The sequence below is a fragment of the Oryza sativa genome, chromosome 2 (genome assembly GCF_034140825.1).
Source record: "Oryza sativa Japonica Group chromosome 2, ASM3414082v1".
Taxonomy (NCBI): domain Eukaryota; kingdom Viridiplantae; phylum Streptophyta; class Magnoliopsida; order Poales; family Poaceae; genus Oryza; species Oryza sativa.
The window spans coordinates 23,243,117-23,269,405 of NC_089036.1; the positions used below are offsets into that span (position 1 = coordinate 23,243,117).

At 45.6% G+C, this 26,289-nt stretch overlaps 1 protein-coding gene and 2 pseudogenes across 1 annotated transcript; 1 reads left to right on the top strand and 2 right to left on the bottom strand.

Annotated features, from left to right (window-relative positions):
* Window positions 1-911: 911 nt before the first annotated feature.
* Window positions 912-17,844, bottom strand: LOC9271193 (lecithin-cholesterol acyltransferase-like 1; annotated as a pseudogene).
* LOC136355052 (uncharacterized) lies at window positions 7,423-8,534 on the top strand. Its single transcript, XM_066307156.1, has 2 exons — window positions 7,423-8,454; window positions 8,529-8,534. Exons 1-2 carry the CDS (start codon window positions 7,435-7,437, stop codon window positions 8,532-8,534), a joined length of 1,026 nt encoding a protein of 341 aa, XP_066163253.1. The 5' UTR covers window positions 7,423-7,434.
* A 3,646-nt stretch (window positions 17,845-21,490) lies between the features above and the next one.
* On the bottom strand, window positions 21,491-25,072 carry LOC4329824 (lecithin-cholesterol acyltransferase-like 1; annotated as a pseudogene).
* Between the last annotated feature and the right edge of the window lie 1,217 nt (window positions 25,073-26,289).

Here is a 26,289-nt window from a genome sequence, read left to right on the forward strand (position 1 = left end):
ACCGATTGGTTTTGGAGACGTGCTTTTACCGTAGCTTTGTCAGGCTGCTTTTAGGCTTGTCAATCAGAGCCGAGTAACCTACGGTCGGACTGGCCGGGTCTCGGTTAGACCGACCCTAATAGGTCAGATAGACCATCAAATGTGTGTTCTATTGGTTTTTAAAGTTGAAGTATGTTTTAATCTTTTAAAGTTTGATAATTTGACTTTCGTTGATGTTATGTACCATTTACCCCCTTCTATACAGGGGCGAAGCCAGAATTTGAGATTAGGGGGTGTAGGGTGAAGATAAACCATGAGACCAAATAACTAATATTGATAGTAAAGAGGGTCAAATAGTTACCGTAAATAATAAGCAATGCGTAAACTAGTCCTTTTAAGAAAAAACTTGAATTTCAGCTCTTTAGTAATATCATTGTAAGTTTGAAACTAGTCTTTATTGCTAAATTCTTTTAATGTAAACTATTAAATAATCTCACAAATAAGTATCATCTATTTTACTTTGAAAAAGATGAGAAATCACAAACTAATTTTATAAATCATGTTTATTGTTAATATTTTTAGACTTACTAACAAACTAAACTGATAATACTTTCAAGCTACACAAAATAAACTAGATAAATACTTATCTTAGCTAACTTAATATAGAGTAAAAACATGGGGTGTAATGGTGATAGTGTTTGGATAGGGGGGTGTTGGCACCCTTTGGCACCCCCCTACCTGCGCCACTGCTTCTATAGGCTTTGCTCTTCGTGTACAATCCTATAACACATCCGTTTGCCAAATGGTACGGATAATGCAAATCTATCTTTCTTTCCTATACAAGCCCTGACACACAAAAGAATAGACAACCATCGTATATATGCTTGTAATTAAATCAATTCAAACAGAAGTTTATATATAGACACGAGAGCCTACTTAGAATTCCGATTCACCTCAAGAATCTCTTGCATGACCCTTCTTAGTGCCCATTCATCCGTAAGAACTGAACCATGAGAAGCATTATCGAGCTTGATCGACTTGAATCGCCCCTTCTGTAGCGCCCGTTCCGTCGTGGCGCCTAGCGGGAAAATTATCTCTTAAAAACCCTATTTGCGAAATCCGTTTCCTTGCTTGTTGTCTAGTGTCCGTGCCATCTCAGATCTCAAATCCCCGATCTATCGTCAAGTTCAATCCCGAATCCAAATCCTTCCCAAATCAAATCCCTCCGCAAAAGTCTATTTTGCCTCTCTCGGGTTCGATGGGCCGAATCCCTCTCGGCCCATCTCCCCCTCCCTCCCCATCTCTCTCTCTCTCTCTCCCTCTCCCTCTCCCCCGCTCTGCCAGTGCGCTGCGCACGCGTGCGCGAGAGCCGCGCTGAGCCGAGCGCCCTCCGCCCTCGCTGCCGCTTCCCGCCGACGCCGCCGAAATCGCCGCGCCGCCCGTTGCTTCCCGCGCGCGCGAGCGCCATGGTGGCCGACCGCCTGGTCGCTGCCGCCGTCAGCATCTGCCGCGCCTGCCCGCGCCTGCCGCCCGTGTCGCCGCTCCGCTCCACACCGCCTCGCCGTCATCGCCGTTGTCACGACTCGGCCCCCGCCACTCCACGCGCTAGCCTCCAAGGGACGGAGGCAGAGCTCCTCCTCCCTCTGCCGCGTCGCCCCCGCTCCCTCCTCCTTTTCCCAAAGTAGCAAGGGGCAAGCTCCCTTTCTCCCTTCCTTTTTCCTTTTCCCCTCCCCGCCGGCGTCATCCGCCTCTGTCACCGTTTTGGCCGCGAGCGCCTAGCGCCAGCTCGCGCCTTGACCGCCCAAGGTCGGTTTCCAAACCGACATCATCGTCCTATAAACCAAGGCGCCCTCCCATCGATTCCTCCTCCCGTTTCGCTCGCCGCCACCGCGCCATTGCCGCCCCTCTATCTCGCCTCTGCCGTTCATCGCCAAGCACCGGGAGAGCCGGTGCGTTCGTGGACGCGGAAGAGGACTCCGGGAGCTCGTCTTCCTCCTCTTCCCCGGCCCGAGGCCGGAGAGATCATTCCCGTGCCGTCGGCCCATCGTCACTGCGCCCCGTCCGCACGGTAGTGCATCTCCCCGTTCTCCCTCCTCAATCCATCTCTTCCCCTTAGTTTTCGGTAGTAGCATGTGTAGCCTCCCCGTAGCTAGCCGGCGCCGCCCCGACTGCTGCCGTCGCTCGCCGTGTGCTCGCCGCCGTCGCCGCCCGAGCTCGGAAGCGCCTCTCGTCGCCGGCCTCCCTCGATGCGTTTCCTCCTAATCCGGCGCAAGGGATGGGTTCACGTATCCGTGTAGATGCTCTCACCGCCGGGAATCGGCCCCTCGTGACCTCATCGCCGTTTCCCCCTTTTCTCTCTGCCGGTTGCCGCCGCCGCAATCCGCCGCCGTCGAGCATCCACCGGTGAATCCGAGCCGTTGGCTCGTCTCCCCTCGTCCCATGCAACCTCCCGGTGTGCTCGCTTTCGCCTGTATCGCAGTGGTTCACTCCGCCGCTCGCCGCCGTCGTCCGCCGTCCGTTCCGGCCTGCGTCGTCGTCTACCTCCCGCTGGCCCGCGTGGCAGCCACGTCGGCGCCACCTCGGCCGCGACCGGGTCAAGCAGACCCCGGCCCGCCGCTTCCCTCCCCCCTCGCGCGCGCGGTCCACCGCGAGCCGTGAGGCTGCGCGTGGGCCCGCCGCACCGCGTCCTCCACGAACCGCGCGCCTGCGCCGCGCCTCCCTCCCCAAACCCTAGCACGCCCCGCGTGCACCTCGCTCATGGTGAGCCGAGTCGCCGACAAGCGGGTCCCACCCAGGACCACGCGGGATGGAACCGGCCCACCGGCTCTCTCTCTCCCCTCCCCGCCCGCGCGCGCCTTGGGCCGCCTTCTTGGGCCGGCCGACCCATTAATCTCGGCTGAGCCGCCCCATTCTCTCGGGCCGCGCCCTAGCCGCCCGAGGGAAGTCTAATTTCCCTCCCTCCTTCTTTTCTTTTCTTTTCTTTTTCAAAAAGGATTTTAATAAATCCTTTTTCCTTTAGACCAAAAATCCAATAATCTTAGAAATTCAATATCTTCCCAACCGTAAGTCCGTTTGACTCTGTTCAACTTCCAAAATTCCTCAAATCTCGAGATCTATCTAATGGCACGCTTAGAGGTCATTAATAGGGCTTTATTTTCACCGTTTGTTGAGTTGTCCCGTTTCGCGTGTAGTTTCGGAGCCCGAAGACCCGCAGTGCGAGAATTTCGAGGATCAAGCTCAAGATCTCGAGCAAGGCAAGCCACCTTTGAACATCTTGAGCCTATATTTGAACTTAATTATGTTGCTTGAAAAATATTATGCATTGATAGGGTCGCACTTAATCTGCTTGTCCCGTCTGCAAGGCAGATTGGCGGACCTACCTAAATTATTGCATTTGACCCTTCCATTGTAATTGTTATACCATGTTCCCTTGTACCCACCTAGTTGCGCCTCGGTAATCGTGCACTCTGCACGGGTATCGACGACCGCCTTCAAACTTAAATTCTAAGAAACATCTTGGGTAAAACTTGAGTTTTACAAAAAGACTTGGAAAACCCGACACCTGGGTCGATGCTTGCGAACTAAATGAATTTCCAAAACCGCGGACCGGGGAACGTACCGGGTGTACAGTTTCCCGCTCTTGCACTTAAGGATCGTTTCCTTGAAATTTCATCCGAACATAAGACAAGTACGACCACATGGGTGGAATGGGACACCCCTGGCTGAGTAACTAACTTATCGGGGGAGCCATGATGCTAAGAGACATGTGGATTCGCCGGGGTGGTGTCGGGGAGGACCCCTGGGCTTCCTGGCACAGTATGGTCTGGGACCTAATCTGGTGTTGGTCTGGGACCCCTCTCGTTGGCATATGGTGAACCTGTGTCGGCTTTCGAAATGCCTTGTCATGAAAGCCTTAAGGTCTCTAGTCGTGGCCGTTCTGCACGGGCTGGATGATCCGGGTTAGTAATGTCGTGTGGGTAAAGTGTACCCCCTCTGCAGAGGTTATTAAAACTGTTCGAACAGCCGTACCCACGGTCATGGGCGGATGTGAGGTGATTCCTAGCGTAGTTTTGTTTGACTACTGCCTTGTGAAATTTGCTGTTGTGGAATGGGTTTGATGTTTGGAAAATCGGCGGCTGACGGGATCAGCCAAGCCCGGGTGGCCGTTTGAAAGCTGTTGGCCGGGTGCCAATCTTGATCAATTCAAAAGACTGACACATTGCACATACTCCGACCGGACGAGACGCACTGTCTCATCCGTGTCGTTTGAGAAGCACTCCCTTAGTTGTTTCGGAAAAGAGTTTAAATAAAATCAATCGCAAAAACAACATCCTTTCTTTGAAGCCTGCATTAAACACTTATTTCCCATGGCTTGCTGAGTACTCCTGTACTCACCCTTGCTCTATATAAATAATCCCCCCCAGTTGCTGAAGAAGATGAAGCGGATCCCGCTGACGAGGAGTTCTTCCAGGAGCAAGCCGGCTACGATGAGTTTTAGGGTTTCGGCCTAGTTCCCAAGTCGCGCCTGTGATGTGTGGTCCAAGTCTTGGCTTCCGTTTCCCTTTTGTAATGCAGTTGTGAGCTCGGGATCTGTCCGCAGCCCAACATAACTGTACTCCTACTCTATAATAAAGAGACCTCTGTTGCTGTGATATTCTGTCTTCCTGTGATACCAGCACTGTTTCCTGGGACTGGTATCGATTAACAGGCTAATTTGGAGCGTCACGGGCTAGTTCCGCTCGGGACTAGTTCGGGGTGTGACACCTTCTGTCCGGGCTGCGGACACATGTCCTCGTCAAACGCTAACATGCTAACCAGATTGATGATATCATCTCCTTCACCGTACACTATCTGTGGCGGCTCATCGAAGTTACCATCCCAGTACACCAATTGCTGTGGCGTCCTGTTCCCCACTCCATTGATGCACGTCAGCGGCACCATGGGCGCCTCATGGTAGTTCATCCTCGCGACCGTCCGTTTCCTGAAAGGCTCGACGCCGTCGCTGAAACCGACGGCGGCGAGGAGATCCTCCACATCGTACGCGGAGTAGTTCCTCCGCTCGGTGACCACGATCGGTGGCTCGTGCCCAAACACCCCGGGAGATGGAACATTGACGATGCTCGTCTCGAAGCTCCTCCACATTGGCCTCAGAGACAGGTCCGTAGCGTCCGCGACGTAGACGAGATTTCTCGGCCCGGAGACGAGGTTCCTCACGGTGGTTACGAACCCTTGAGAGAGCGTGGGCGTGACGAGGAAGAGGTGCTCGATGTACTCTAGCGCCACCATTCCTCCGAGGCTATGCCCGAGGATGATGGCCTTCTTGTTGTGATGCTGCTTCTCGCTTGCTGTCTCCACGAGCTCCATGAACTCCCTGAAGTGGCGCGAGTAGACACTGGTGGAGAAACCATCTTTCGTCGGTCGGCCGATTTCCACAATAGTCCCGGATGCAATAAAAACCGGGGCTAAAGATGATCTTTAGTCCCGGTTCAAAAGGGTAACGGGCATATTTGATCTTTAGTCCCGGTTTGTGTTACCAACCGGGACTAAAGATCATCTTTAGTCCCGGTTCGAATGCTGTCAGGACCTGTCAGGCCCCCCCGGGATCTTTAGTCCCGGTTGGTAGCACCAACCGGGGCTAAAGATCACCGGGATCTTTAGTCCCGATTGGTATTACCAACCGGGACTAAAGTTAAGATCTTTAGTCCCGGTTGGTGCTACCAACCGAGACTAAAGATCTTAACTTTAGTCCCGGTTGGTAATACCAACCGGGACTAATGATCCCGGTGATCTTTAGCCCCGGTTGGTGCTACCAACCGGGACTAAAGTCCCACCCCTATATATATGTCTTCTTCCTCCTCCAGCTGCCCGAGCAAGCTTCAAAATTTCTTCAAAAAAGAGGGGAGGTCATGCCAAAATTTCTATTGAATTTATTTTGGTGATTACATACAAATCGGAGGTGCCTAAAAGGTTTGCAACTTCATCCTCCAATGTTTTTTTTTGTCATACTACATTTGCACCTATGTTTTGCACACTTTTTTTGTCTCCAAAATTTAGTTGTAAGTTGATGAGAGAGAAAATGTGTGTGGGGAAGAAAGAATATATAGAAATTTAGTTCATTTGCTAAACAAGGTTTTATAAAATAGTTGAGAAGGAAAACTCTAGTGGAAGTTAATATTAAATAATAGAAAACAAACTAAAATAAAAATTAAAAGAAGTAAAACACATTAAAATTAGTTTAAAACTTTACAAATAGTTTTTAAGAATTATTTGGTGTAATATTTTATGATTTTTGTATGAATAAAGATATCTTATAATTATTGTATGACTGTCATTATTGTAAGAATAATTATTTGTGTGCGGTTTTTTTGACTCATGTAGATGGATCGGCAATGGATGTACGCTGACCGGCGGTCCAAAGAGTTTATTGACGGCGTGCACTATTTTTTGAGAGTGGCCGAAGCTAACAGGCAAAGGGGTTTTATTTGTTGTCCATGCAATAAGTGTAAGAATCAGAAGGAGTATTCTGCATCCAGGACTATTCATTTCCACTTGTTTGAGTCGGGGTTCATGCCAAGCTATAATTGTTGGACATCCCACGGAGAGCAAGGTGTTGAAATGGAAGAAGATGAAGTGGAAGACGACAATATTCCGGACTTTGCTCAGTATGTTGGATTTGAAGGAAATCAAACGGGCGAGGAGGAAATAGCTGCTGATGGTAACGACGTTGCGGATGATCTTGGTCAGATGTTGCAGGACGCCAGGGAAGACTGCGAAAGTGAAAAGGAGGCCCATAAATTGGACAAGATGTTGGAGGACCACAGAACTTCGTTGTACCCAGGTTGCGAGCAGGGGCACAAAAAGTTGGATACCACTCTGGAGTTGTTGCAATGGAAGGCAAAAAATGGGGTTAGTGACAAGGCATTTGGCGATTTATTGAAACTCGTCAAGAACATTCTTCCGGGGGGAAACAAATTGCCCGAGACAACGTACGAGGCTAAGAAGATAGTCTGCCCGTTAGGACTGGAAGTTCATAAGATTCACGCATGTCCGAACGATTGTATCCTATATCGCGGTGAGGAGTATGAGAACCTAGAAGCATGCCCTGTTTGCAAAGCACTACGATACAAGATTAGACGGGACGATCCAGGAGAAGTTGACGGGCAGCTAACAAAGAAGAGAATTCCTGCTAAGGTGATGTGGTATTTCCCTATAATACCACGGCTAAGGCGTTTGTTCAGGAACAAGGGGAATGCTAGAATGTTGCGATGGCACGCTGAAGAGCGTCAACAGGACGGGATGCTGAGACACCCCGCCGATGGTTCGCAGTGGCGAAACATCGACAGAAAATTTAAAGAATTTGGAAAGGACGCACGAAACATACGGTTTGGTTTGAGTACGGATGGCATGAATCCTTTTGGAGAGATGAGCAGCGGCCATAGCACTTGGCCCGTTACGATGTGTATCTACAACCTCCCCCCCTGGCTATGCATGAAGAGGAAGTACATAATGATGCCGATTATTATTCAAGGCCCCAAGCAACCTGGTAACGACATCGACGTGTACCTAAGACCACTGGTAGAAGATCTTAAACAGTTGTGGAAGAAGGAAGGTGTCCCCGTGTGGGACGAGGACAAACAGGAGGAGTTTAACCTACGAGCGCTGCTGTTCGTAACCATCAACGATTGGCCTGCACTTAGCAACCTATCCGGACAGTCCAACAAGGGGTACAAGGCTTGCACTCACTGTATGGATGAAACAGAAAGTACGTATCTTAAGCACTGTAGGAAGGTTGTATACATGGGTCATCGTCGATTCCTTGCAGCAAACCACCCGGTACGGAAGAAAGGCAAGCACTTCGAACATAAGGCCGACCACCGTACGAAGCCTAAACATCGCAGCGGGAAAACAGTGTTTGCTATGGTTAAAGATCTTAAAGTAGTGTTCGGAAAGGGGCCTGGAAGCCAGCATATAGAGAGCGAAGATGGTCACGCGGCGATGTGGAAAAAGAACTCTATATTTTGGGAGTTACCATATTGGGAATTCTTGGACGTACGCCACGCAATCGACGTGATGCACCTCACTAAGAACCTTTGCGTAAACCTTCTTGGCTTCCTAGGTGTATACGGAAAGTCGAAAGATACACTGGAAGCACGTAATGATCTGAAGCATATGGAACAACGCGGCGACCTTCACCCGGAACCAAAGGAGAAAGGAAGCCATTACTTGAGTCCAGCCAGCTACACTCTTAGCAAGGCAGAGAAGGAAAGTATGTTTGAATGCTTGGAGAGCATAAAGGTACCGTCTGGATACTCCACGAATATCAAGCGAATAATAAGCACGAAGGAGAAGAAGTTCACAAACCTAAAGTCTCATGACTGTCACGTGTTGATGACACAACTGCTACCAGTTGTAATAAGGGGTATCCTTCCAGACAATGTCCGGGCAACAATAACAAAGCTATGTGCATTCATGAACGCAATTTCGCAGAAGGTCATCGATCCGGATAGATTAGAAGCCCTTCAGAATGAAGTGGTGCAATGTCTCGTCAGTTTTGAGTTGATATTTCCACCTTCATTTTTCAATATAATGACGCATCTGCTTTGTCACCTTGTGAAAGAGATCTGTATTCTCAGGCCTATGTACCTACACAACATGTTTCCTTTCGAGAGGTACATGGGCGTTCTGAAGAAGTATGTTCGTAACCGTGCTCGTCCAGAGGCAAGCATCGCCAAGGGTTATGGAACAGAGGAGGTCATCGAATTTTGCGTAGAATTTATCGAAGACCTTCGCCCAATCGGGGTACCTGAATCACGCCATGAAGGGAGACTACGGGGAAAGGGAACTCTCGGAAGGAAAGCAATAATAACGGTAGACAACAATTTATTCCGTAAAGCCCATTTCACTGTTCTGCAACACTCTTCATTGGTAGCTCCTTACATCGAGGAGCACTTGGCTCTAGTTCGCACCAGGAACATCGGTAAGTCCGATGCATGGATTACACGGCATCACATTGATACTTTCCCCGCGTGGCTACGACAACATCTCATGGGTAACGAGTCGATCAACCAACAACTTGCCTTCCTGGCGAGGGGACCGTCTGGGTCGATCGCGACATTCTAGGGATATGAGATCAATGGGTACATATTCTACACGAGAGCCCAAGACATGAAGAGCACGAACCAAAACAGCGCTGTTCGTGTCGATGCCATGGGACACGATGGAACAACTGCCACGTATTACGGTGCCATCGAGGACATATGGGAACTTGACTATGGTCCTCTCAAGGTTCCTCTGTTCCGGTGCCAATGGGTTAGGTTGACTGGTGGAGGCGTAATGATTGATGACAGTGGGATGACAACTGTTGACCTTAACAAGGTTGGATACTCGGACGAACCTTTTGTCCTTGCCAATGATGTAACGCAAGTCTTTTTCGTGAAGGACATGTCTAGCAAAGGAAAGAAGGGCAGAGGGCCTGATGAGCCTAAGCGTCAAGTGGTTCTCCCAGGCAAAAGAAAAATCGTCGGAGTTGAGGACAAGACTGACGAGGATTACGATCAGTTGGATGGGCAACCCCCTTTCACGGTGACGATTGACCCTAGCATCCTCCTATCAAATGAAGACACCCCTTACTCACGCAGCGATCACAAGGAGGGAACAATAGTGAGGAGAAAGTACGTGCGGTCAACCGTCACCGCCGATGTAATGCCGTAATTATTGTGTACACGATGTAAACTATTTTGGATGTATTGATTATCCATATAAATCAATTGATGTATGGCATATGTTAATTACGCACGATTATTAGAGGTTTCAACAAGTTTAAATCATGTATATGTTAGTTATATGTGATACTTACAATTTTTAAAAGTTTTAAATCACACAGGTGGCAATTTCATATGTATGTTAATTAGAGTTTTTAACATTTAATTTACTAGCATTCATATGCTAATTATAATTGACTAGAGGATTTTTAAAAGTTTTAAATCACGCAAGTGGCAATTTCATATGTTAATTAGAGTTTTTAACATTTAATTTACTATCATTCATATGCTAATTATAATTGACTGGAGAATTTTTAACAGTATTAAATTTAATATATTTTTAAAACTATCATTCATATATTAGAGTTTTTCACAATTTAATTTACTATCTTTCATATGCTACTTATATATGACTATTCGAATTTTTAAAAGGTTTAAATCATGCATGTGGCATTTACATATGTTAATTAGAGTTTTTAGCATTTAATTTAATATAATTCCTACGCTAAGTACATATGATGATTACAATTTTTATTAATTTTAAATCATGCAGTATGTACATTAATATCTTAATTAGAGTTTTTACCAATATAATAATATCATTCATATATATGCTAAGAATATATATATATTGGAATTTTTATTAATTATAAGTCATATATTTGCTTATTACGATTTATCCACTTAATTTATTACAGACAAAAATAATTTTTCGAAGTAATTGTCATCAATCTTTGTACTTTAAATAATGTTAATGCATTAACTTCTATTTTATAAACACATATGTAAGCGAAAATCATATGCAGTGCTATAATCTTTAGTCCCGGTTCTTAACCCTAACCGGGTTTAAAAATAATTTCGAAATAGCGGGAAAAGATATTTACTCCCGGTTGTTGAGAACAACCGGGACTAAAGATCTTTTCTTTACTCCCGGTTGTTCTCAACAACCGGGAGAAAAGATTTTTTCTTTACTCCCGGTTGTTCTCAACAACCGGGACTAAAGATATCTTTAGTCCGGGACTAAAGATATCTTTAGTCCTGGTTGTTGAGAACAACCGGGAGTAAAGATCCAGGGGTATATATATTCCCGGTGCGCCCTCGTCTTCTTCACCAACACTTAAACGTTTTCGGCCGATCGATCTCTCTCGGCCTCTCTCCTTCGCCGCCACTGCCTAGGGCAAATCCCCGCGCCGACGCCGCCGTATCTCGCCGTCGTCTCGAGCTCGTCGTCCTCGCCGCCGCCTCCGCCTCCTCCGCTGCCGCCGCATCTCTGGGGTGAGAGCCGCCGCATCTCCCTTCATCCATCTCGATCTCTCCGATCTCGATCTCTCTCCGTCGCCTTCGACGCCGCCGCCTTCGACGCCGCGCAACGCCGCCGCCGCATGCCAACGCCACGCCGCCGCCGCCGTCGCCACGCCGCCGCCGCCTTCGCCGCCGCGCACGCAATGCCGCCGCCGCCACGCCACGCCGCCGCCGCCACGCCACGCCACGCCACCGCCGCCACGCCACGCCGCCGCCGCCACGGCCCCACAACGCCACGCCGCCGCCGCGCCAACCGCCGCCCCGATGCCGCCACACCGCCGTTAACGAACGAGAACGAGAACGATCGAACGAACGAGAGCGAGAACGAACACGTCAACGTACGTTGCCGCGACAACGTGAACGAGAACGAGAACGATCGAACGAACGTGAACGAGCGAACGAACGAGGACGAACGTTAACGTGAAATGCAATATATATATATATATATATATATATATATATATATATATATATATATATATATATATATATATATATATATATATATATATATATATATATATATATATATATATATATATATATATATATATATATATATATATATATATATATATATATATATATATATATATATATATATATATATATATATATATATATATATATATATATATATATGTTACTTCGCATTTATCCTAATACATTTTTTTTATCTTGCAGAAAAGACGTGTTGTCGGAGTCGTCCGTCAAGCCTGAGTGGAAGAGCTAGCCCTAGAAGGAATTGGAGTAGGCAAGTGACGTAATAATATAAATGATTGTTATATTTGAAATGCAATTAATTAAGATTATTAGACCTGTAATTAGACTTATCATATAAGATTGTGTAGTGTTCTAATATTATTTGAGTTTTAATATAAGATTATTTTATTGCAAATTAGACTTAGTATGACATTATTGACTACGGAATTGGTGCGACTCCTAGGAATTGACTATTGTAGTCTTAATTAGACTTAGCATATACGCACGAAACACTTAGCATACATTACTATTTTAGTCTTAGCATGTAATATTATTTGAGTTTTAATATAATATTACTTTATTTGTAATTAGACTTGGTATGTAATTATTGACTACGGAATTGGTGCGACAAGTAGCAATTGACTATTGTAGTCTTAATTAGACTTAGCATATACGCACGAAATACTTAGCATATACATGACTATTTTAGTATTAGCATGTAATATTATTTGAGTTTTAATATAAGATTATTTTATTTGTAATTAGACTTAGTATATAATTATTTACTAGCTAGGGTTGTATAATATACGTCACCTAGACTTAGCTTATATCACGATTTGTAATTAGACTTAGCACGTAAGGTTGTGTAGGGTTCTAATGTACGACATTTACACTTAGCATACATGACTTAGATTGTTAAAACATAAATGTCTCGTGACTTAGCAGATGTTTCTTGTATCAACAGATGGCTGACCGCGATGAGGAACAGATATTGTACGATACAATCGCGGAAGGAAGCAGCCAGTACTGGAATGAAGAAGAGGGGAACGAGGATCCAAACCAGTACTTGAACGAGGAAGGGAACGTGGAGAGGGATGCGGAGGGGAACCAGCAGGGGCACGTGGAAAGGGATGTGGAGGGGAACCAGGAGGAGGAGGCTAGTGGTAGTCAACCCTCCGTTGGACAGAAGAGGGCACGCGGGCAACGAGGTGCAGCGAAGAAGCTTGAGGGTCGGCACATCATAACGGAAGTGGAAGAAGATGGACGTCCTAGTGCCCCGGCCGAAGCCGCCAAGAACTATGTACGTCACAGCGGTTGGGTTGTGCGGGATAACGTGCCTGTCAGTACGGTGTACTGGCGAAGAACAAGGGCACGCGGAGATCATGAGAGCTTTGTCCCAGATTCGGAGAAAGAGATGCTGTGGACCACAATGCTCGAGACATTCACCCTTCCTGCGGGTACAGAGGACAAAGTGAAAAGGTGGACTCTGAAGAAAATGGCAGAACAATTTCAGAGCTTCAAGGGAGATCTGTACCAGAAGTATATACTGAAGGGGCAGACACCGAACTTCGACACATTCCCAAAGCTAAGGGATCACTGGGACGAGTTCGTTGCATATAAGACAGGTGAACAAGGGAAGGCGATGATGGAAAGAAACAAAGAAAATGCCGCCAAGAAGAAGTACCATCACCACTTGGGGTCAGGAGGCTATAGCGTCGCGATGCCGAAGTGGGAGCAGATGGAGGCTAGCTTGATTGAGAGGGGTATCGAACCGGCAACAGCCAAATGGCCGGAACGATCGAAGTTCTGGTACTATGCTCACGGTGGAACGCTCAACCCAGCTGATGGCTCACTGGTCTTCGGCTATCAGATACAAGAGGCTGCGCGACGACTAACAGATGCAGTGGAAGCCTCCTCTCAGGGCACGTTCCGACCAGACAGAGATAGGGACGAGCTGACACTCGCCCTGCAGACTCCAGAGCATCCAGGACGAACTTGAGGGAAAGGGGTGATTCCTTGGAAGATTGGTTTCAAGGAGGACATCCACACGTACAGGAGTCGGATGAGGAGCAAGAGAGATACCGAGGCGAAGATTGCAGACCTAGAGTTCCGGGTATCGAGCTATGAACTCAACATGCAAGAGGAGGTGGCAAGGAAGGTTGATGAACGCATGGCCGCACATCGGTCCCATGATCCCCAGCCGACCATTCCTCCTGCAATGGTGAGCCCGTCAGGAAACCGTAGCAGCTGCGCCTCAACGGGGCAGGTAGGATCACAGAGCATGGACGCCATGCAAACACAGGACGAATCGACCTGTCCCGTTGATGACATCACTCAGCGGACACCATGTGAGCTGCATATTCCTTTGAAGAACTTATCAATAAAGGTAAGATTTAGCCATTCCGCTAGTTGCTGCTTATATATGTTGATTACTAATAAATAATCTCTCACAACATGAAGGTGGCGTCGGGCATGGCCATCCCAACAGACCCTTCAGGTACTTACCACTGCAGGCCGATTCCAGCAGGATACTCCAAGGTCGAAGTTGAGTTGGTCGAAGGCGCGTACGAGGACCTCGAGCTGGATTACCCTGGAGGAGACGGTGAGACGCATCTACGAGACACATGCCATGCCATTATTCTATGGCGCAGGCGGTACATCATCCTCCCTGGGCGACAAGCGGCGTCTCGTGCACCATCTCCTCCGGCTCCGCCATCTCCTCCTCAGGATCCTGCACCGTCTCCTCCTCATGCTCCGCCAGCACCGTCTCCACCTCAGGCTCCAGCATCGACTCCTCAGGATCCTGCACCGACTCCTCCTCGTGCTCCTACACCTACTCCCCCGCAAGCTCCTCTTCCGGCACCTTCAAAGTCAAGGGGCCCCCCAGCTCCACCGCTTGCCCACACAAGGGCAACAAAGAAGGCGAAAGTTGATGCCGCCAAGATCAAGGACCCGGGGTACGATTGCACGCAAGAGGAGCTTGACGCTTACGTTGCATCAGAAGTCAAGAGACAATTCAAGCCTCGAAGTCCAGAAAAGAAGATTCCTATAGACCCCAGTGTCAGGAACTTCTTCAGGGGTATGTCTGCATCTGTCAAGGAGGCCATCAAGCTATCGGACTATGAGCGAACGCTGAAGAAAGCATCTTCTGGAAAGTCCAAACCAGTCCCTCAGCTTGGAGAGCAACCAAACCAGGAGATCGAGCCGTTGGTGACCGGTAAAGAAATGACGATAGAACAATTTATTACTGACACCGGTCTAACTACGGATCAATTGCTAGGAGTCGCACCAATCGAAAAGGCGGAAGTGAAATACATGTACGAACTCGGTAAACCGCTTGTCAAGCCTGAGCTGCTGCAGTCCCTACCCACACAAATGTACAAGTTCCATCAGCTGTACATGGAGATGAGCGCCACCGGTAGAGAGATGATCGGAGTGAGGATCAGGGACACGGACTTCTTGCAAGGAGATGACATTCTCTGGATCAATTTCAGGGGAATCTACGAACTATACCAGCTGGACGCCCTCGACGTCTCTATTATGAGTTGCTGGATTTTGTAAGTATATCGTTCAGTTAGATTTCTTACTATACGTCTCCTTTAATTAATTAGGTCCTTGTATATAAGTAGACCATAGAAAATAATATACTCCCTTTTATCGTTGTAGAATGGAGATTCAAAGGGCCCGACGGCGGAGGGTTTTCGATACTGGATTCATCGACCCTCGGAAAGTAAACGTCGCAATGCTCGACCAATATCCACAAGAAACAGAAGACAATCTCGTCCATCTCCTGAAGGCGCAGCATTACAAGACGTTCATACTGTTGCCATACAACACAGAGTTAGTTTAATTTTACTGTCTTCCTACATACCAAATTTCATTTCCCGTACGAACTTGCTAAGTGTTTCATATGTAATGCATCCCACGCACATTGCAGATTCCACTGGGTGCTTTTACTCATCGACCTGGAGGCCTGCACCGTCAACGTATATGACTCAATGGATAAAAAAGAGTCTACGTTTGACAAGGTTTTCGAACTTATAGACAGGTACCGTCATAAGTTCCTTTGTTAATTAAGAAAATCTTGTTATGTTAATTGCTACTACGAATCATAGCTTTAAACTCCATGTAGGGCTTGGTATCGGTTCCGTCATTTGGTCCGCGGCAAATGGAGAGAAAGACTTAGGCGGAAGTTCAAATTTCCTGTGAGTACACATGCTCTACATTTATATTTCTCCGATTCAAATACATACAAGTGTATATTAATTAGATCTCTCGTTGTTTGTCATTTATTTGTAGTGCGCAAAGCAAAAGCAGGGAACTAACTTGTGCGGCTATTACGTGTGCGAGTATTGCCACTACCTTGCAGACCAAATCATCACCACAAGAGAGCTCGATGTACGTACAAATAAATTCAAAATTTCATTACGTAGCGATTTCTTGTTTAATTACTAATCAATTTCATACATTCATATAGTTTATTCGCATGAGGGATAACCTGACCACACACAAGGAATTTATCGCGGCGGTTCAAGAACAACTCATGGGATTCATCAACAAAGAAATCCTTGATCCCAAGGGTGAATTCTACTACGACGGAAACACAATTCACCGGTCCTTAGCTTCTGAGCTAGCAGCGAGTACTACTACGTCGAAATCGTAGCTAGCTAGGACATATAATGGATTGTAATTAATACATGACTACATATGTTTCTATATGGATGTGTACACATTTTCTATAATGTAAATATATTTTGTTCATATATATATCTATATACATATGCATTTGCATAACATATATATGTATAAATACATATATATATATATGTATGCATATATATGTATTGAAACATATATATGCATGGTTTATATATATATATATATATATATATATATATATAAACCATGCAGCAACAGGGGCATGCAAAAAAAAAAGGTCAGCTCTATCTTTAGTCCCGGTTGGTAACACCAACCGGGACTAAAGATGGCTCAGCCGGCCACGTGGCTGATCCATCTTTAGTCCCGGTTGGTGTTACCAACCGGGACTAAAGATCGATCTTTACTCCCGGTTATTTCACCCGGGACTAAAGATAGCGATCTTTAGTCCCGGATTGGTACTCCCGGTTTGGAAACCGGGACTAAAGGGGGTTATGAACCGGGACTACAAAGGGTTTCTTCACCAGTAAGACTTGGGACGCCTGGCCAGGGATCGTAGCAGAGTAACGGAGATCGCAAGGAACCCCGTACATGTTGTCTCCGTCACGGTATCCCATCTCCTCCAGTGCCCCTATAAGCTTCGCAAGGCACCATTCTCTGCAGATCAAGCACACACAAAAAAAAAAACAGCAGCAGCAGCAGCTATGTATAGTGTCCACTAGGAATTAATATAGTGAGAACAACATTAGTGTACGTAGGCAGGATTGTTTTAATAATAAGTACTCTCTCCGTTTCAGATTATAAGACGAAGTCAAACTGTTTTTAGTTTGACTATGTTTGTAGACAAATATATTAATATTTATAATACTAAATTAGTTTCATCAAATCAATAATTGAATATATTTTCATAATAAATTTGTCTTGACTATTTTTTTCAAGTCAAAACGTCTTATAACCTGAAACGGAGAGAGTAATAATTGCTACAGACAAATAGTACATCGCCTGTAGTTTGGTGGTCTTCTATTCCTTGTCTTATATTTGTAATCCTTTGATAAATTTGATCGTAAATATTTTGTCTTGTGATAGTTTCGTCAAACATGGCGTATCACAAAACTGCCATAAAACGAACTATATTATATATAAAACTACATATTTAGGATCAGATTTATCAAAGAAGTACAAATTTAGTAATAATATTATCACAAAACATGTAGTATATATTACGGGTGTGAAGGGTTTTTCTAGCGGAACCCTCTCACAATGCCGAAGTTGGCCACGCGAGTCTCGATGCCGGGGAAGTTCCGATAGTCGTTCGCGACGGGGTCGTAGACGAGGCTCATCTGCTCCTTGAAGCATTCGTTGTAGTGGTGCGCCGAGAGGTCCGAGCTGTTCTCCCACAGCCCGAACCACCCCTTCCACTTCAACGTGCCGCACAGCTCGGCACCGATGGCTGGTATGCATCAGTGAGCCACGCCTCCAGGTTGCTGCAGCTAGCCCCAGGTACAACGAAGATCGGGTGGAGCTCGCCGGCGCCGACGCCGGCATCGTTTGGCCTGTGGTGGCTTGGCCAGAGGTGCTCCTGAAGGGGGAGAGGGAGCAGCAGGAGCAGCAGCCGCAGGAGTGGAATGGATGCCATGGGGGTGTGGGTGGAGAGTGTCTCTCTAGGTTTGATGGCTTGAATTAATGCAGTGCTTATATAGAGATAGTTTAGCAAAATATAACGTGGCATGACATATATAGTCATTAATCCCTATTATGAAAATTATTTGATTTTTAAAATAAGATTAGATCAATATGCTTAAATTCCATCAACAACCACATCTCGAATGGTTAAAAATGCCTTACGTATAATCTGCACTGCGTCAGCACAATATTTAAAATGCCTTAAAATTTACTTACATAATATCATGAACCTATTAGAGTAGCATATTCTAGTAGAAAATGATGAGCAATATTTTAGAAATTTAACCTTGTAAACATCTAATATTTATGATTGTCGGGAATACGTTATTGTGGCTAACAGCTATAGATGGAAGATGGTCAAATGAGCTATCTGGCCCGATTACAACCGGGCTCAGGTCCAAGATCAGTCGGAACGGCACGACATGACCTACACTATACTCTTGGTCGGACCGAGTCCACCCACTTGCTGCACCAACGGGGCAGGCAAGGCACAATAAGACTCGGGCCGTACCGGACTGACCTAAAGGCATGAAATCCCATCGTGCTCTTCTAGAAAAAAGTCTTTTTTACCTCCCTCATCTCTTTGGGCTGTCTTATATGGCTGGATTAAGTCTATTTTGCATCCCCTATATCTTTTGGCCGTCTCTTATATGGTTGGAGAATAAGTCTATTTTGCTTTATATTGCTTGAATAAGTCTATTATAGCTCCCTTGTCTATTTTGCTCCGTGCCTGGCCGACCCATCGTGCTGTGGCAAAAGCCTAGGCATGGTCCAAAGGTCAGGCCGGGCCAACACGGGCCCGACACCTGTCGAACCGTGCCATGCTTGGGTCGGCTGTCGGGTCCCGAGCCTTTTGGCTAACTATACTAACAAGCATATATATACTTGTCCAATATTGGTTTCCTTATAACTTGGCACCTAATTGCGGTTGGTAGGATTTGTGGCTTACCGTGGATCTGCTTGTTATTTGTCATCCTCGTCAAGTGGATGGATGCGGCTTCCCTGTCCCTAATTCATGTTCCCATCCCTGTTCCTTGCCAGATGTCAATCGCTTATTGGTATCGTATTTTCTAGTGGGCCTCCACACCCTTGCGCCTCTGTCTCACGAACGGCATTACATCTCCGTTTAATACTTACAAACAACACCATTAACTTTACTAACATATTTTAGGCGCCAAATAGATAGAATTGCTGGCGGGAAAAAGAATTATGGCGCCATTTGTCTCAGTTCTCCCGTTAAATCCTCCAGCATCCAAACAACTCACATCTAAACATGCATTAGCATCTTGATAAATTAATCTCTCTTATCAAGCACCGGCATCGACGCCAGATCTTGGTGCTATGCTAAACAACAGCATGATACCTCCATCAAAGGCATCACAACTGCATGATGCAGGAGCAAGTCCCATGTTCTTGGACAATACATCTGCTGCAACGACGTCATTCACAAATCTTGTTGAGCCTGATGATTCATCCGCTGGCCTGGGAATGAAGCAAATAGAAACGGTAAGATCAATATGTTATGCTCTACATTTTGTTAAATTAATTGAATCTGAGTTGAATTTAGTACGGAAACAATTTACACTTGCAAGTTACTAAACTATACATTCTAGGGATCTGAGGTTGCAAAAATTATCTTCACTTCTTCAGGCTACAAAATATTTTTGCAATGTTGTTATGCTACAAAATATCATTGTGATATTGTACCAAAAGAACAAATTTAAAGCAAAACCACAAAAGAAGATTAGGATCAAAGACAAGTACCTGCTAGTTCCAAGAGCTCAAGCTGGAACTCGGAAGCAAGGCAATCGAATTGGTGGCCCGCACTTGAGATTGATGTTGTGTCGCCTAATGCACTGCGTGGTGCTCGAGCTCGCCGGCGAGGTCGCCGATCTGCTCGCCCGTCGCTTGTGCTCGGCTGCAAGGGACCAAATCAGCCGCCGCCGGCAACCCCATGAAGCTAGCTTACCTCCGTACCATAGCTGATGGCTCAGAATTAAACGGAGACTTAACGCCATGCGTGTGACGGAGGCGCAAGGGTGTGGAGGCCCACTAGAAAATACGAAACCAATAAGCGATTGACATCTGGCAAGAAACAGGGATGGGAACAAAAATTAGGAACAGGGAAGCCGCATCCCAAGTTGATAATGATAGCGCTGGTCACTGCCTCCTTAATTGGGAGAAGTGTACATATGTACTATATTTCTTTTGGTAAACCTCACTTCAATGTCTCATTAGTAGGCACATCTCAATTTTAGGTTGGCTTAATGAGAGGGAAATTAAGATCAATTTTCACGGTATGAATCTTTCCGACATGCCAATTAACGGGACATATATATATATATGTGGTTAGGACTTTGATCGACTATTAAAAAAATATATAATTTTCATCTCTGATCGACTATTAAAAAAAACTATATATAAACCATTTGATGATGTGTTTTATAACAATTTAAATCACATATGAATTGATCGTTTAAAAGGAAAAGAAACAAGGTAAGACAAATTAATCATAAAAAAAAACTAAGGTGATATGATTTTATAACAGAAGAAAAGGGGGAGATAATTTAGACCCTAGATCAACCATCCAAGGGCTCAAAATATTTAAGATGATTTGACTTAATTAGAGAAAAAAATAGCATTAACTATATTTAGTAGGGATGAACTTTATAAATATATAGGATATCACTCCTTCTTGAAGCACCAGAATTTTTTTTTTATAACTGGCTCCGAGAAGTGCCTAGACGCTTGAAAAAGGTTTTATTCAGGGCTAGTGTGCTTTGTTGGTCAATTTTGACATTACTGAAATGATAAGGTTTTTAATAAAAAAAGTTGTTTAATCCCACACAGGCTATCTCCATATCTTTCAGCTAGCTTCAATATTGGTGTATGATGTTATGGTAGAAGGAGTATGATATTACACACAATAGTGTTACTTTTCTTAGAGTTGGTAGTCAGGGATCTTTTTATTCTACTGTATGAGTGGCGTAATATGTTAGAATCTATATGGGTTTTTTTAAGTTTATCCGTCAATTTTGTTTGCTACGGTAGTTAGGATTTAGCCTTTCAACAACTGTCTTTTTAGGTAAAAAAGTTTTAGGCCCTGTTTAGTTCGCAGGCAAAAATTTTACACCATGTTAGATCGAATGTTTGGACACTTGTATGGAGTATTAAACATAGAAAAAAAAACTAGTTATACAGTTTCCATGTAAATTGCGAGACAAGTTTTTTAAACCTAATTAGTACATGATTTGACAATATGGTGCTACAGTAAACATTTACTAATGACGGATTAATTAAGCTTAATAAATTTGTCTCGCAGTTTAAAGGGGGATCTGTAATTAATTAATTTTGTTATTAGTCAACGTTTAATATTCAAATATGTGTCCGTATATCCGATGTGACACGCCAAAACTTTACACCCCTGAATCTAAACACCGTTATATGCCGGATAACAAAGGCCGGGATGCAATATATTTCCACTACCCTGAAACAAGTAGAGCAATATTTTTTGGTTTTTATCTATCAACCATCCCATCGGTATACACAAACCAGGGGATTCATTTATTACACAGAATTCCACGCGTGATACATATACGATTATCGCGCATCACGTACGTGAATATCTACTAATGTACCTGATTCACCTCAATAATTTCTTGAATGATCCTCTTTAGTGCAAAATCATAAATGGCAATCGTGGAATGGTTAGCATTAGCTATATCTTGACGGATTTGAATCGCTTCTCCTGTCCTGGCTGCCGACCCATCTCCCTGTCAAACGCCAACATGCTGATACAGGTTGATCTCGCCGTCTCCGTCGCCATACGCTGCCACCTCCGGTGGTGCGTCCAAGTCGTCGTCATCGTCCCACAACACCAGTTGCAACGGCGTCTTGTTGCCCACCGCGTTGATGCACGTCATGGGCACCATCGGCGCCTCGAAGCTGTACATCCTGGTGACAGCCCGTCGCCTGAAAGGCTCGACGCGCTCGCCGAAGCCGAGGGCGGCTCAGGGTTGGAAATTTCGGTCATTTCGGTCACCCCTGATACAATATTATTTCGGCCGAAATTTTTCATTTTTTCATTTTTTTCATGAATTTGGGTAATATTTGTTCAAATTCAACTAAATTTTGCTCAAATTTTAGGCAATTTCGGACAATTTCCGCAATTTCGGGATTTCGCCCCCCCCCCCCCCCCCCCCCCGCGCGGATACAAATGCCTCAACCGGCGGCTAGGAAATCCTCCATTACGTACGCGGAGTAGTTCCTCTTCTTGGTGATCACGAGCGGCTCGCGGCCGAACACAGCCGGGGACGGGAAGTTCGCCATGGCGGACTCGAAGCTCCTCCACATGGGCCTCACGGACCGCGCCGTGGATGTGGCAGTCAGGAGGAGGATCGAACTCGACCCCACCGAGCCTAGGAACCCATATGGGAGCGTAGGCGCGACCAGGATGAGGCGCTCGATGTGCTCGCCTTGCCACGCCCGTGGGGTGCTCGGAATGAACTCGACCGCGACCATCCCTCCGTAGCTGTGCCCCACGATGACGGCCTTCTTCCGCTTCTTCTTGGTCGCCGCCTCGACGGGCGCCATGAGCTCGTCAAAGTAGCGAGAGTACACCTCGGAGGTTTGGCCAGGGACCGGCGGGGCGTAGCGGAAATCGTAAGGAGCTCCGAACAAGGTGTCCCCGTCACGGTATCTCAATTCTTCTAGCCAGTCTCTGAGCTTTCCAAAGCAATACCCTCTCTGTAGGCTACCAAAAAATAATAATTAGACCCTGTTTAGATGGGACTAAAACTTTTAAGTCCCTATTACATCGGATGTTTGGACACTAATTATAAATATTAAACGTAGACTATTAATAAAATCCATACATAATCTTGAACTAATTTGCGAGACGAATCTATTGAGCCTAATTAATCCATGATTAGCCTATGTGATGCTATAGTAAACATTCTCTAATTAATTAGGCTTAAAAAATTTGTCTCACGAATTAGCTTTCATTTATATAATTAGTTTTGTAAGCAGTCTATATTTAATACTCTAAATTAGTGTCTAAATGTAGGGACTAAAGTTAAGTCCCTGGATCCAAACTTAGTCTCGTAAGAAGTACTTATGATTCTTTCTCTGTTCAAGAGTTGGCTATGCATGTGTATGGGAAACTATTTTAAACTCTGAGGGAAATTTGTTTGTATGTCAATTTAAAAGGTTATGAAATAATTTGAGAAAAGTTGAGAAGATGTATTAATATGTGATATATCACTCCATAAAATATGTATGTTCAAATTTAACATCTCACAACCAAAAAACAAATAGTTAATATATTCACGGTCAATTTTGTTTTTTGGTGTGACGTGTAGAATTTTAGTTGTAACTTGCATGTTTGTGGATGGAGTCACTAGAGAAAATGTCCGTGCAATGGGTAAAAATGTTTTTGATCGCTATACGTTATACTCCTTGGTTTCAGACCAAAAGCCCGAGTTCGGCCGCCGGCCAGCCACCGGGAGCCTCGCCAACCACTCGCTATCATTGTCCAAGGTTCCTCCCGCCACCGGAACCGTCGGCCGCGCCCCTCCGGCACGTCTCGTTCCCCTCTGCAGCGCTCGAGAGAAGATGGGAGGAAGGGATGAGTGGTGTGGAGTGAAGGGATAAGGATAAGGGGTCGAGAGGGTTTTTTTTATAGCGCGAAGTAAATTTTTTTTGGGGCAGCTGTGTAGGTAGTGAAAAGTTATTTTTTAGAAGCGGTTGTGTAAGTGGACCGCATGTAAAATAGACGACCGCCAATGAAGATCTGCCATCTTCGCTGACGGTGTATTAAGTGTGCCGCCAGCAAAAACAAACCGTAACATCTTCGCAACATGGATTATTCTTTTAATATTCTTTATTTTATTCTGAATTTTATTTATTTATAAATTATATTTCTATTTTTAGCCTACATAATAAACGCGATGCTTCTAAGGCTGTTTAAATACTATAATAGATTGGTGGTTGAATTTCAAATGGTTAATCAAAGTCTCATTCTTAGACGTAATATTCAGAAGTTATGACTAGCCTATCTTTTTTTTCCACGGAATTGTGGTAGGTGGAGCATGATCGATCTGCTTCTCTGTTACGAGAAAATGATGTTACAAGTACAGGAGTACAACAAGTGTGGCGGTATCCATCCTCCACACTGTACTTAGTCTAACCATCATCGTCTGTTTGTTATATGGTCATCTTCATACGGTCATCATGCCATACAATTAATGCGTGATCGGTGTAGGAGGCAGCGAAAACAATGGAAATGGTAATCTCTCGCGCGCTACACCCTCTTTAATTAAGAAATTTTCATCTATATAAAAAAATCATCCTTACTGAATAATTGGATATAATTCTTCGCCCTCCGCTTGATACTACAGTATAGCCTTGTAGGAGTTCCACCGAAAAATACCGCAAAAGTTTTGGGACATTTGACTATTTGCCACTCATGTAAGTTAACACTCTTATAATTAAGCTGCCACTCTTCGATTCTCCAATTAGCCAATTACACAAATATTACCGGAGAGAGGTGATATCTAATATTGCGTCACTTTTGTCATTGTGGCATGATATTTAGGTCATGTTTGGGCGAGTTTAAGATTCTGAGAAGCAGACGGAGAGAATCTAGCAGGTGAAAATCTGGAAAAGTTGGCTTTTCCAGTTTCTGACTTTTAGTTTATTTTCTGGATTCCACAACTTTAGATTCTCAAAATCTGAGTAAATTCTAAAGGGAAAAGTACGAATTATCCCCTAAACTACAACAGTCGACTGAATTACCCCTTAAACTCAAAAACCAGACAAACCCCCCAGTACTATTGAGAGCGGTTTAGGGTTCGAATAGCATATGTGGTAGTGCAGTCAACAAACATTTTTTAACAAAGCTAGGGCCTACTTGTCAGATCCTCACCCCCCCCTCTCTCTTCTCCCTCCCCTTCTGAACCACGTGGCAGAAGCGGCCGGCACGCTCTCCCGCACACGCTCACGCTCACCATGTAGGTAGGGCGCGAGAGCGCGAAGCATGGAGGTGGAGGCGAGAGCGGCGTGACTGGCGGCATGACCGGCGAAGAGGTTGGCAAGCGCGCCTGGCATGAAGGCGGAAGCAAGAGCGGTGCGACCTCGGCGAGGGCGGTGAGTACGCCCAGCATGGAGGCGGAGGCGAGAGCGGTGAGGGCGGCGAGCGCGCTTGGCATGGAGACGGAAGTGAGAGCGGCGTGACTGGCGGCGCGACCGGCGGCGAGGGTGGTGACGGCGCGGTCGAAGATGAAGGTGTGGCGGCGGAGACAGCCATGTGCGGAGTAGGGAAGCGTCCACCGCGCTCGTTTCCCATCCCCGCCTCGTGCTCCCGCATCGGCTCGCCGCTACCACCGACGTCGTCAAGTGGCGGGAGCCACATTGGCTGGATCTGGCCGTTAATGAAGAGCTCGCCTCCACTGCCGTACCTTCGCCGCCAGGGAAGAGGGTGTCATGGGTGGGGCTGGACAGCGCGATGACAAATGGGTTGGAGCTCTGCATGTGCTATCGCATCCGCTACGCTGCCGCCCACTCCAACCTCACCGCTGTCCCGAGCGCCGGTGGCTGCACACGCCCTCTTCGCCGCCGCCCACTCCGACTGCCATCGTTCTGAGCTCTGCCGCCCCCTTCGTCACCTCGAGTTCTGCCCGCCACCGTCCTCGAGGTTAGTTGGTGAGGGAGGGAGAAGAGAGAGTATTTTGGAGATAGATAGAGAGGTGAGGGGTAGAAGAGAGGGGCCCGCTGATTTAAAAAGAAAAGAATTGCTGATTGGGCTGCCACGTAGACCAAAACAGCTTGCAAAGGTGCTCGGTGGTTTTTTCATCTGGTATCGATAGTTGAGGGTGAAAAATAACTGGTTTTCAGGCTTTTGTCACTCTTTAGAAATCAATAAATGCAAGGAGATCATCATGTTTAACTAGCAAAATTAGCCATGCATTGCAATGGGTGAAAAAAACATCAATAACAATATACGTTTCACATGTATAACCATAACAATGATAATATTTGTATCGATCGTTGTAACTAAGACATATCATAAGAAAAATTAGAACATCTTCAATGTAATAGCCCAACCTCGGCAATAGGGCAACATTACGGAAAACGCTTCTCCTCGAACGTCCGAAGCAAGGTGAAAAATCGGACATACAGCCTGTGACACACATACACCTATCCAAGCCTATAACATGCACCTTTAACGATATTTAAAACAAATTTTCTCGTAAATTACTTATCTAATCTACAATCCAATCACACCGTTGTATTCGTTGTAATTAAATCTTTACAACAAGATGTCACATGATTATATTCTGATAAAAACTAATTATATGTTTCAATCCATTAACACTTTTGTTTCATACGTGATAGGGATATGTTTCAATACGTGTCTTCAGCATGT

Excerpts from the sequence above, each read along its gene's own strand:
- LOC136355052 (XM_066307156.1), top strand. The coding sequence starts at position 7,435 with ATGTGTATCTACAACCTCCCCCCCTGGCTATGCATGAAGAGGAAGTAC.